The sequence below is a fragment of the Linepithema humile genome, chromosome 1 (genome assembly GCF_040581485.1).
Source record: "Linepithema humile isolate Giens D197 chromosome 1, Lhum_UNIL_v1.0, whole genome shotgun sequence".
NCBI classification, from domain to species: domain Eukaryota; kingdom Metazoa; phylum Arthropoda; class Insecta; order Hymenoptera; family Formicidae; genus Linepithema; species Linepithema humile.
In genome coordinates, this window is record NC_090128.1 from 20,594,441 (window position 1) to 20,606,928 (window position 12,488).

Here is a 12,488-nt window from a genome sequence, read left to right on the forward strand (position 1 = left end):
TTCTTACCGCGCCCGTCAATTTTTCTTTTAATTCTCGGCCTTACACGCTTGCCGAGAAAGCGCCTCTGGCGCACTTAATCAAATCAAACACAAAACTTGTACTTTACTCTACTTCTCTGACGAGGAAAAATAAATTATATTTTTCTAAGGAATTGGTCTCAATATCTTTCAACCAAGTCGAACACAATCCTTAGGCATACGCCTATAATTTGTATTACTTCAATTATTTAGGCGGCATACAGTTTAAGAATAAAAGCGATTTACTTAATCCATGCTCCAAAATATATAGACATATTTATGAAAGCAGCGAAATCAATGTTTAGAGCAAAATTGTTCAACAGAGTAAGTATATTTTGAAATTATATAAATGTAATTTGTTAAATAACTACAGTTTGGCCTTTGTTAAAACAATTCCACAATTTCAATTGGCTCTATTATTTCAGATTCACGTTTACAAATCAGAAATAGAATCATTATATAAAACAATACCAAAAGCAATTTTACCAACGGATTATGACGGTGAAGAACCATCAATGGACATATTAACAGGTAAAATATCATCATCGTTTTAAATACATGTACTTATCAACAATTTGAACAATTTTAAAATTAAAATGCAAAACAGAAAATAAATAGCACCTAGCCATGTGTTTGATAAAAAATGAATGTTATTTTAATTATTATATCTCAGCAATAATAGACTATACTCAAAACTGTTTATCTCTCTCTTTAATATAATTCGGAGATTAAAAGGTGATTAAAAAGTTTAAATATTTAAGAAGTAATTTTTGCTGTTATTGTTTCTAGATATGTGGCGTGCAAAGTTAGCCCAACAAAGAGACTGTCTTATAAAAGAAGAAAGACGGAAAACGCAGGAATCTCTCCGAACAAATTCTATAATAAATCCTAATGAATTATTCGGAGTTCCGGGAACATTTAGAAAATTAGAAATTGATTGAAATATTGTCTTATAAATCAATATAAATAAAAATTTTTTAAATTGCATTAATCAAATTAAAAAAATATAATTAATAAGAGCAAAGAATTTGTCGCTGCTAGACCGAACTAACATGTTAACAATTAATCCTAAATTATACATGCTTATTTAAAAAAATTGGATTTACTCATATGTAGAAGTTAAATAGAGAAGGTCAGTATTTGACCTTCTGATGTTGTTAATGACGCAATTTAATGCATACTTTTTGGGTTTCAATCCACTTTCCTGAAAAGTTAAAAATTTAGCGTACATTAATATTTATAACTGTTATTTCGTCTTGTAGCAAGTTTTTTACGACGAACAAGTTTTATAATTTTGAATTATAAAAACTGAGTTTATTGTAAGAGCGAATTAAGAAACACAACAAAAGTATAGATAAACAAAGAAAGAAATTTGGAGGAATATAATTATGTAAAGATGTTGAAAAATTAAATTAAATTAAAACATTATAGTTGAGCGCTGATCTTTTTTTAATCTCTATATAATTTTTAACTCTTTGAAATACAAACACAGGCTATACTATTTATTTGTATATTTTATAAAGTTGATTGCCAGATTCACACCGGTGCTCTCAAAAGTTGCGCTGACGCTGCTGCACGCCTGCTTTTGTTAGCTTGCTTTGATTTTTTTATTATTATTGTTTAATTATTTTATTATTATTATTATTATTTTGTTATTTAATTATTATTTAATTCAATAAATATTCTGGTTTCTTTTTTGGGCCATGACAAAAAAAGCAAAATTTTGATAAGATTTTCATTGTAATTATTATGTCACAGATATATTAATTTTTGAATTGCAAAAAGATGTATAAAAGCAGTGTAGATATCAGAATAAGTAAAATATTTTGAAATAATTTTCTTATACTTTTTAGCAGTATAAAAATAATAAAAGTATTTCAAGAATATTATTTTTTACATATAGTTTTTCCACTAATAAAAAAATTTTGTACTTGTTTTCTAGATTTTTTGCGATTTTTTGCGATTTAGAAGTTGCACTTGTTTTTCCGGACTATAATTTAGTATTTGACCGATTGTTTCATACATCATCTTATTAAAAACTAATCTCATGTTGCATAATTTTAAAGCATGGTGAAATATATAAATATATAACATATAAATCTAAAAAATAGAATATTTGTAATATATGTATTTATTAACTATCAGTTTTTATCATGAAGTTAACGCTGCAATGAGGGAATTTAATTATTATTTTAATTTTGTTAATTTTGTTTATATTTTCTGCAATTATAAGCAATCCATTCTAAATAAGGAAAGGAATCTTTTCAAGAGATGCGTACAAATGATATGTTTAATGTCAAATGTGATATGTCAAATGCATCTATAAAAAGTAACATTACTTACATTAATTACAGTTTTGTAAGACATACATATAAAAGGAAAAAAAGAATTGATACATTAATACATTAATATGAAGTAATAAGAGAACAGCTAAACAGAAAAAATAGTACATTTATTGAATATATAAGGATGAACTTTTGTACACGCGGAGACTTATTTATATATTTTAATATGTAAAACAAGGAAAAGAAAGGAATAAATTTAAAATACTTTCTTTTTCTTTCTTAGACCTTTTAATTTTGACAAAAATAGAATAAATCTGTCATTTTGGAATATAATTGTTAACCATTCTCAGAATCGCAGAAAAAATCTGGAACCTTCTGAGCAGATCTTTTTTCGAGTTTTTCGTGTTTTTCGTGATTAAATTTAATTGCTTCATCGACACTCTTTAGAATTTTTCTGTTTATATACTCTCGTATAAATTGTATTTTCATGCCATAACGTAGTATAAAGCTGAAATTATGCAAAATAATTATTAAAAATGTTATGATTATAACCTACTATAAATATTTATCATTATAAATTACAAATATAATAATTAAGATGTGCAAATTTTACCAATTATTATATTTTTAACTAAAAGTTGCATATACACTTTTGATTTATTTATTTGTGCTTACCGTAGTAACATAAGCTGCAATCGTTGAATACAAGTGAGCGTTTTTCGCATATGTGGCATATTAATGCTTAATAAATCAGTGACGAATAGTAAATATTGGTTGAATACGAGACTATTCGTCGTATAATAATTTGTACTTTCTACTAAACATCTTAGCATGTGCTCCCATTCAGGTGTTACTTGCCGTAAATACGGTCTCACCCAAGTTTCGATAAAGTCTCGCCCCCTTTGCTTTATCTCTTCAAGACTGCCGCGACAAAAATTGTATCTAGAGCATAGATTTATTGTCGGTAAAACGTATTAATTTTATAGAACAGATTATAGAATATATTATAATAGATTATAAAAAGTAATAAATCAGTCAACAAACACATAACAAATAAAAATCAAGAAGCAAAAGCAAAAATATGCATTGGATAAAGATTAAAAAATGTTCAGATAAATAAAAAATTTATTCTAGAATGGAAATACGTTAAACTCAAAAGAAAAGTTTAAACTCGTTATTAGTTGAACTTACTGCCATAATGATCTTGCTATTAACATTGCAGTGTTTGAAATGTAATGATAAGCAAACTTGCGCGGAAACGCCAGATCGTACTTACTCATCTTCGATACCAAGGAGATATCCTACACCTCTCCATAGATGACAAAAAGCTATCATATCTTCATCGCTAACGTGAACGCCGAGCTCGTGCGGATAAAGCAGAATTATTCCCATGAATGCGAATTGCGTAGCTGCCATATCAGCTTGATTTAATCCCGTGGGTTTGAGCAGTAGATGAAGACAACCATTTGTCACGGTCGGATACGGACAGGAGGAAAAATCTTCTAGGATTGTTTTTATATCCGGGCACCATGGGTTCGGAATGTTAGTGGCCGCATCGAGTTCCTCCTGATCGTACTCGCAAAGTTTCAGCCGTATCGCACGGTGCATTCTACGCACAGCTTGAATATCTTGATGAGCCTTCGTACCTTTGGTCCAAGGATCCTCTGTCATCCAGTTTCTCACACGGCAAATAGTAGATAAGTATCTTCAATCATAAAGTTTTGACGTGCATTTTTTTCAAAAAGATACCGAATTTAATTCAACTACAGTTTTGTATATTATTTTGGAAAAAATTATTTATATTTATTACATAATAGTTGAGATTAGCTATAGTTAAAATTATTTTGCAGTAGAGTAAAAAATTCCGTAATTTCTGCTTTTGTTATTCTCGAGCTATATATTGAATGATTTCTGTGAATATATCATTATCATTATAAGAAATACAAGTTTAATAGAAGAATAAATTATTTGATTTAAATCTAATTATTAAGTTCTGTAGAAATCTTTTCATATATTTGAAAAATTTTGTCGAAATTATTACAATTTATACCTTCTAAACGCTAAGTACGGCGTGTGAGATTTCCGGCTCAAAATCATCGGTTTAAGACCGTCTCTAAAAGTAAATATTTGGAATAAGGACAGCATATTAGCGAAGAAGATCGAGAAGGTGTGTTCTCGTGCGAATTTTTGTCCTCTTTGAAACATGTCCATATCCAACCAGAGTGGTCTGTCCATTGCACTTCGGCCGCAATCTCCACGATATAGCGCAGCCGATATGAAGAATAGTAAAGAGTTTGGCAGTGTTGGAAAATACGTTTTCATATTTTCCATTGTATCCTTATATTTTTTATCCAACCATTCGTCATTGTTAGACGTGCATTCGTCATTGTTAGACGTCCATTCGTTGTTAGACTTCGTATGCTGGTCCGTGAAATATTTCATATTCTCCACCACGTGCTTCTTATATTTCTTTGCGTTTTTTACCTCGGCAATTTCATAACGTTTTTCTGTTGTTGCATTATCTATGCCAGTGCTCGGAATTAGTTGAACATTTCAGCCGATTTCCGCGATATACGCCTTCTTTCCTCTCCTTACCGCGCGCGCCGCAGCCGCTAGGACCAGCGCCGCCGAGCGTTAGGAGCGGCACTATCTGATTATGAGTGAGTTCTTCTCCCTATTTATTAAAATTTAAAAAAATTTATTAAAATTTATTAAAAATAAATTTTTTATTTTTAAATTTATTAAGTGTGGAAATATTTCAATAAATTTCCACGTCACCCATGAGGTACTAATGCCGACGCGTTTTTTAAAAAGTGGTTTCTCCCGTAGGCCTATTCCACTAAAGATAAAAATAACAAATTCTTAATTTAAAAAAAAAATATATATAAAAAAGATTTTCTTAATTAGATTTTCTTGGCCTTTTATAAGAATGAACAATTGATGCAATAATGTAGATAGAAACCACTTTTCAAAAAACGCATCAGCATTAGTATCTCATGAGTGACGTGGAAATCTATTGAAATATTTCCATTTAATAAATTAAAAAATAAAAAATTTATTTTTGATAAATTTTAATAAATTTTTTTTTAATTTTAATAAATAGGGAGAACTTACTCATAATCAGATAGTGCCGCTCCTAACGCTCGGTGGCGTTGGTCCTAGCGGCTGCAGCGCACGCGGTAAAGAGAGGAAAACAGGCGTATATCGCAGAAATCGGCTGAAATGTTCAACTAATTCCGAGCACTGATCTATGCGGTAATCCAAGTGATTGTCGTTCTGATTTTCTGAGTTTGATGCGTTTTTGTTTAATATTTTAAATATTTCACAATTCTACGCAGAACTATGGTAAATCAACTGTAACACAAAACATTTTAAACAAAGATAAAAAATAATAGTATTGCTTATACAAAATAATCAAAATAATTAAATACACACTATATACTCATTGTCAGCAGTTAGTACGATACTGCGCGCGACGACTTGTATCTTTCACACCAAGGTGTGAAGAGCAACTGGATGCAACTCAATATTTGCATATTGTTTTAGTTATCTTGATGCTGGAATGTAAATTTGATTAATGCTTCACTCAAAAAAAAATATTCTACTCTTTAGCGGTAACCTGTTATTGCTAGAGGATTTTCCTCTGATATATGGTCTCAAGATGATATTCAAACATATAGAGTAATATCCTTTAAGCATATAAGATACTAGACTTAAGATTGTAATCCTCTTAATGTTAAAAAAACCTCCTATTCTTGTAAATCTAATCTTATTCTTATTTAAAACATTTATAATAATACTTTAAGACAAATGTTTTCTACTTTTAAACTTACTAAAGTATTAATTTATATCTGATTATCATATACTGACTAGAGAAGCGTACTTTCTGTGTGATCCAAGTAATACTCTTGTTTGTAGAGTATAATATTTTTTTTCATAGGAATCTTCTTGCGCTCTCTCTCTCTCTCTCTCTCTCTCTCTCTCTCTCTCTCTCTCTCTCTCTCTCTCTCTCTCTCTCTCTCTCTCTCTCTCTCTCTCTCTCTCTCTCTCTCTCTCTCTCTCTCTCTCTCTCTCTCTCTCTCTCTCTCTCTCTCTCTCTCTCTCTCTCTCTCTCTCTCTCTCTCTCTCTCTCTCTCTCTCTCTCTCTCTCTCTCTCTCTCTCTCTCTCTCTCTCTCTCTCTCTCTCTCTCTCTCTCTCTCTCTCTCTCTCTCTCTCTCTCTCTCTCTCTCTCTCTCTCTCTCTCTCTCTCTCTCTCTCTCTCTCTCTCTCTCTCTCACCCCTCTTTTCCCCTCCTCCCTCTCTCTCCCTCCCTCTTTCTCTTTCTCATGTATAAATTTGTATATTTTCAAAAATCACTCTTTGAATTACTTTTTGGAAACCATGTAATCTTGAGTAAAAATTATTTCAAGCGGTTACGTAGTTTTTAGAGCGATTTTAAAAATACGTTTTTAAATAGCTTTCTGAAGATTACGTGGTTTTCAAGAAGTAATTCAAAAAGTAGTTTTTAAAAATATACGAATTTATACGTGAGAAAGAAAGAAAAGCTTTTTGAAAAGACACAAAATTATACATGATTTTTAAAAGCAGATGTCGAATTAAATAAATATTTGTTTTTTGAAAGATTTTTAATGAAAAAAAATGAGATTTATATACTATATATTATAAAATATAATAATATATTATAAAGTAATATATTATAAAGTAATATATTATAAATATATCATAAAGTATAAAGTATAATATTATAAATACATATTATTTTACACAAACGCATGACGGAATGTTATATAATTAGAAAAACTTCTTGCTCCAACTCTACAGTGAGAAGGTGTAAATACTATTAGATCATCAAATTTAATAAATTTCCATTCAGAGGAATCTTTAATAACTTCATAGCTACAAAGATGTTCCACCGTTTCAAACATACACAAGAGAAAATACACAGCATCAGATTTTTCACAATATGTGATAAGATTAATTCGACCAAACACAGGATAACCAGTGTCTTTGTGGAACATTACAGCTACACACATTCCTATTTTATAAATAGTACCAGAAATTGTAATCCATTTTTCGGATCTAGTAGTGTTTTTTGTCTAATATCATAAGTTAGATCCCAATTATTTAAAACATCAGTCCAAGGTTCTCGACTTATTTTCAGCCATCGAATCGCTGCTTGCACTTTATCTTCATTTACTAAGCACAATTTTGAGGCAATTAATTTATCATATTCTATGAAAAATATTTCTTAGCAGTTAATAATCTTAATTGAATTTAAATACTTTTAGATGTATTCGTATTGGGCTCATTTTCATCATTTTCATTCTGTGTAGAATTTGAATATTTATGATAATTGGCTGGATTAAGTGCACCAAGTCTCCTCAACATAGACTTAATATTTCTCACTTTATCAGCTAATTTTCCCCCGATATTTTTTTGCTTTGGACCATTTGCAAAAGGTTCATATACGTATGTAGCCTACAATATATTTACAAAAAATATTATGTTTACTCGTGATAATATTAATTATCAGATTCAGAATATATAGATAAAAAAGTTTTACCTCAGTCTCAGTTGGAAATAATTCGCATAATTTTTTGGACACGATTTGAAATTCTTCAAAAGTAGGGCTACAAAAAAGAAAGATATTAGCAACATTAAATATGCATAAAGTTATAATATTGTAGTAAAAAAATTTACTTTATATTAATTTTTATCATACAACTTGCTAATATCTCTATTAATATTCCTCTTGCTTCTCCATTTAAAATGCCATTATTTTTATAATAAATTAGAACAGCATCACCTTTTAAATGTTCCTTTATTACTTTCTCAATATTCTGAAATAAAAAATATATTATGGAAATGTATATCAGATATAAGTATAATTAAATAAAAAATTTTAATGGCACTTTTAATACTAAATATAATTATTTAATTCTGAGCAACAATTTAATATATTGTTTACCAACTCTTGAAATTGCGTTCTTGTGAACCACAATGCAAGTCTTTTAGGATAGCGTTTAGATTTTTCTAACTTTGACGATAGTTGTCGTTTCTTTCCGTTTTGATTAGCTAACAAAATTTCTGTTTCACCATCACTCACACTATTTACTCCTGAATCAGATGCTGATTCGAGCTGAGAGTAATCATTTCTCTGTTTACATGTTTCCTACAATGTTAACATGAAATATCAAAAACACAAGAATTTAGCTACTAATTTTATATCTTAAAAGGTTAAAATGTTTATACATATTCTATATACATATTTTATATATAAAATATAATGTATATAATATACATATATATATATCCTTACTATATTATCTAATTGGCGTAAAGGAGTGTTCACAATATCAAGACAATTATCTGTGTTAACATCTACAAATGGCATGCTACAGTTTCCAAATTCATCAACCTATAACAAAATACCCAAATAAATACAAACAATTTTATTACATGCATAATCGTTTGGAATGTCTACAAATCTTCCTTGCTTGTACCTCTACATCAAAAACTAAATTCTTAGAAGTACTGGCTTGTAAAGCATTTCTTCTGTTAAAAAATTCAGCTTGATCACCCCACTTAGGCAATAATTCCTCTGCCTTTTTAGCTGATATTAAACATAACCTATCTACGGTAGTTATTGCATCTCCTAAACATAAAAGACCAATATGATATTAATTATAAGAAAAGTTCAAAGCCGAAAACCAAAAGTGTATGCGTGCGTGCGTGTGCGTGTGTGCGTGCGTGTGTGTATATCTAAACTCTAAACTCAAAAGAAATAATAATATGGACAATGCAGTTAAAAGAAATTGATGAACATGTAATACAAATATAAACCTAACCATGCAATTTATTATTTCATTGTAGATAAAATTTTTAAGTAAAAGTTACTCAAAATATAAAAAAATACTTACTCTCAAATGCGGGCCAGTACTCGCCTAAATGTGCTTTTTCTAAAAATTCTTGTACTTCGTTCATATTTCTTTTGTAGCACTAAACACTCACTGGCACAAAGCTCGTTGCATCACACTGCGTTGCACTTTGATGGCGTACACTTCGCGTAGCAAATAAATGACAATCTATTTCAAACAAATGCGCGGTCCGCGAATATCTTACATATCCTCTTATTTCAAGAAGCTATTCAAATTACTATAGTAGGATTTTCTTTAGAGGAATTTACTCTTAATCATATCTCACGCATCCACTTTTTTATAGATAAATACGTGTTACATTAAGAGAAATATGTTTTATATAAGATAATATTGCGTAGAGGAAATGCTTAGAGGAATTCTCCATTTATTAGTAGAATATTTTTTTTTGGGTGTTAAGAATATAAAAGAATGTCAAGTTACGTAAAAGGAGAGAAGAGATTTCGAAAGAAATAGAGATAAATTGTTATTATCGAGGAAATTATTTCACATATCAATTTTGTGTAGAACGGCGATTTAAATTATTACATTAATTATTATTTTAATAAATAATTTATTTAGAATAATGTCTCTAGTATAGACGAATTAATTTTCTACATAAAAATATTAATTACTTTCGCACAACATCCAGCGATGGCTCGAGATACCTTTTAATATACATATTAATTTGATATTATCATACGAGCCTAATCCTTATATCTTATAATAATTTTAAAATAATTTATTATTTATTATTTATTAAAATTAAAATAATGTAAAAAATTTTTTTAATTAATTTTTTTAAAATGTTTTATTATAGTGTTAAAAACTATTAAAAACCATATCCAATCAGGCAAGGCGTTATTGTTTTTTTTCTTTTTTTTCAAATAAATTCTTATTAATTTCTAAGTGATGTTACGAGAGTCTGAATCTTAGGCCGCTTAAGCAACCAATAAACAGTACAATTATCCATGCTAGTTCTACTAGTACGCCGCTGTAAACTTCCAAATCGTATATGGAAAAACCTTTCTCTAAAACTGCTCTCAGAGATATCACGGGCAAAGTTGTCGGCATAGCATAACTGATCCAGTGGACTACTTTTGGCGATCCTTCTAGCGGTCACATACCTGTCATTTATTACCAGATTAATTAGAGTTTATATTATTCATTATATAATTAATTATATAAATAAGTTAGAGTAAAAATTAAATCAATATAAATTAACAATTCTTTATTAAAAAGATCTCGTTAATATATTAAGTTTGATAAATGTATATACATATACACAAAGTGACTCATGTATACAGGGTGTCCCGTAAAGACCGTAACAACGCTTAGGAGTATATTCCTGAGATAATTCTGAGCCGAAAATCTTAATATCAAAATACTCAGAGTGTAATGATTTTTGAATTAGAAGCATTTAAAGTTAGCGAATAAGATAGCCTGAAATTTGCGCGCTCAGGTGTGTACAACGTACAGTGATAAAAGCGAAATTGACTATTGCTCCCCTATTGTCAGTATTAATATTTGAAAAATAAATTTGCTAATACATATAAATATTGTTTACGCAATTGAGATTTTGTTGAAAATATTATAAAGAAAAAAATATTATGATACACAAAACGCAAGCTGTCAAAAATTACATTTCTTTGACATTTCTTTTTATCTTAGATATTTGTACAGAATATTGTGATATGTTACTTATTATTTGTACAGAATATTGTGATATGTTACTCATTATTTGTACAGAATATTGTGATATGTTACTTATTTATGGTAAAATGAAGAAGAAGTGCTACGTAATGTAGAAGAAAATCTTACAATGAGTATTCGTGAAATTAGTCGTCAAGTTGGAATGTCAAAAACAATGGTTCATAAAATATTAAAAGAAAATGAAATACATGCGTTTCATTACTCAAAGGTACAACATTTATTACCTGAAAATTATGCGCAAAGAGTCTTTACATATTCAATATTATTTAATTATTTTTAACTGTTATTAAAATAAAATATTGTAAAACTATTTCAATTATTTAATAATTTTATTGTACATATATCTGTAAGATAAAAAGAAATGTCAAAGAAATGTAATTTTTGACAGCTTGCGTTTTGTGTATCATATTTCTTTTTTTAACAATATTTTCAACAAAATCCTAATTGCGTAAACAATATTTATGTTAATATGTATTAGCAAATTTATTTTCCAAATATTAATACTGACAACAGGAGAGCGACAGTCAATTTCGCTTTTATCACTGTACGTTGTACACACCTCAGCGCGCAAAAGGCTATCTTATTCGTTAACTTTAAATGCTTCTAATTCAAAAACCATTACACCCTGAGTATTTTGGTATTAAGATTTTTTGCTCAGAATTATCTCAGAAATATACCCCTAAGCGTTGTTACGGTCTTTACGGAACACCCTGTATATTCATATATATTAAAATTAAAAATTAAAAAATTAAAAATAAAATAAAATTAAAAATTAAAATAATATAGAATACTTTGTGTTCTCTAAAATTTAATCAAATCATCTAAATATTTTGTAAATACTAAGATTTAAAAAAAATTAAGAAAATTCTAGTTTTTTAATAGTAAGATTATTTGAAGATCGAGAATCAAATTTATCTTTTGTAAATAGATTTATGATTTTATTCAAGATCAAGACTTGGTTAAGAACACAAATTAATAAGTCGGAATTGCTGACATAAAAGTTGGATCGTAAACAAGTGTGAAAAAACTTTTACAACTATGAATAGGACATCTACTTAATTCCATAAAAAAGTGTGTGGCGCATGTATAATGAATAGAAACCTTGACATATAACAAAACAGGTTTCAATATCATCTTGTAAGGATTACTAAATTCCTTATAATGTCTCATGGATAATAATCTGTTATAATATTATCTGTTAAATCTGTATAATATATATCTGTTATATATTAATCTTTTCATAACCTTACCATTTATATCAAAGCTCGGAATTAGTTGCATATCTCGGGCCGATTCCAAATAATGTTTATTTTCATTAATAATTAAATATATATATATATTATGTATTAACGAAAATAAACATTATTTATGTAGCAAAGGAAATGTTACGATTTCCTGAGAGATGCCTAAACAACCCAGCCTATTTCTAATATAAAACGCTCGTAAGCCAGAGCTATCGGCGGGAACAGGAGACGTCGTCTCGGGAATCGGCCCGAGATGTGCAACTAATTCCGAGCTCTGGTTTACAATGTTTTATAGTAGATTTCTATAATTATC

General features: G+C 28.9%; 2 protein-coding genes across 3 annotated transcripts; both read right to left on the bottom strand.

Annotated features, from left to right (window-relative positions):
• Positions 1-197: 197 nt before the first annotated feature.
• LOC136998953 (uncharacterized) lies at positions 198-6,367 on the bottom strand. The gene is made up of 4 exons (XM_067352340.1): positions 4,354-6,367; positions 3,580-4,008; positions 2,979-3,245; positions 198-2,811 (listed from the first exon to the last, which is right to left on the bottom strand). Exons 1-4 carry the CDS (start codon positions 4,743-4,745, stop codon positions 2,640-2,642), a joined length of 1,260 nt encoding a protein of 419 aa, XP_067208441.1. The 5' UTR covers positions 4,746-6,367; the 3' UTR covers positions 198-2,639.
• A 654-nt stretch (positions 6,368-7,021) lies between these two features.
• Positions 7,022-10,833, bottom strand: LOC105675638 (uncharacterized). Of its 2 annotated transcripts, XM_067348477.1 has the most exons (8): positions 9,225-10,833; positions 8,808-8,959; positions 8,624-8,722; positions 8,273-8,476; positions 8,005-8,144; positions 7,868-7,934; positions 7,587-7,782; positions 7,022-7,500 (listed from the first exon to the last, which is right to left on the bottom strand). In XM_067348477.1, the coding sequence occupies exons 1-8, from the start codon at positions 9,286-9,288 to the stop codon at positions 7,340-7,342; spliced, it is 1,083 nt and encodes a 360-aa protein (XP_067204578.1). In that variant the 5' UTR covers positions 9,289-10,833; the 3' UTR covers positions 7,022-7,339. The 2 variants fall into 2 exon arrangements, 1 of the variants encoding a protein (XP_067204578.1); XR_010888264.1 differs by lacking the exons at positions 7,022-7,500; positions 9,225-10,833 and having other exon boundaries at positions 7,641-8,144; positions 8,277-8,940.
• Between the last annotated feature and the right edge of the window lie 1,655 nt (positions 10,834-12,488).

Excerpts from the sequence above, each read along its gene's own strand:
- LOC105675638 (XM_067348477.1), bottom strand. The coding sequence starts at position 9,288 with ATGAACGAAGTACAAGAATTTTTAGAAAAAGCACATTTAGGCGAGTAC. Across the intron at positions 8,960-9,224 it reads GTACTGGCCCGCATTTGAGA|GAGATGCAATAACTACCGTA; the intron begins GTAAGTATTTTT and ends TTTTATGTTTAG. Across the intron at positions 7,935-8,004 it reads ATGATAAAAATTAATATAAA|CCCTACTTTTGAAGAATTTC; the intron begins GTAAATTTTTTT and ends TCTTTTTTGTAG.
- LOC136998953 (XM_067352340.1), bottom strand. The coding sequence starts at position 4,745 with ATGAAATATTTCACGGACCAGCATACGAAGTCTAACAACGAATGGACG. Across the intron at positions 3,246-3,579 it reads CTCCTTGGTATCGAAGATGA|ATACAATTTTTGTCGCGGCA; the intron begins GTAAGTACGATC and ends TCTATGCTCTAG. Across the intron at positions 2,812-2,978 it reads TTGCAGCTTATGTTACTACG|CTTTATACTACGTTATGGCA; the intron begins GTAAGCACAAAT and ends GCATAATTTCAG.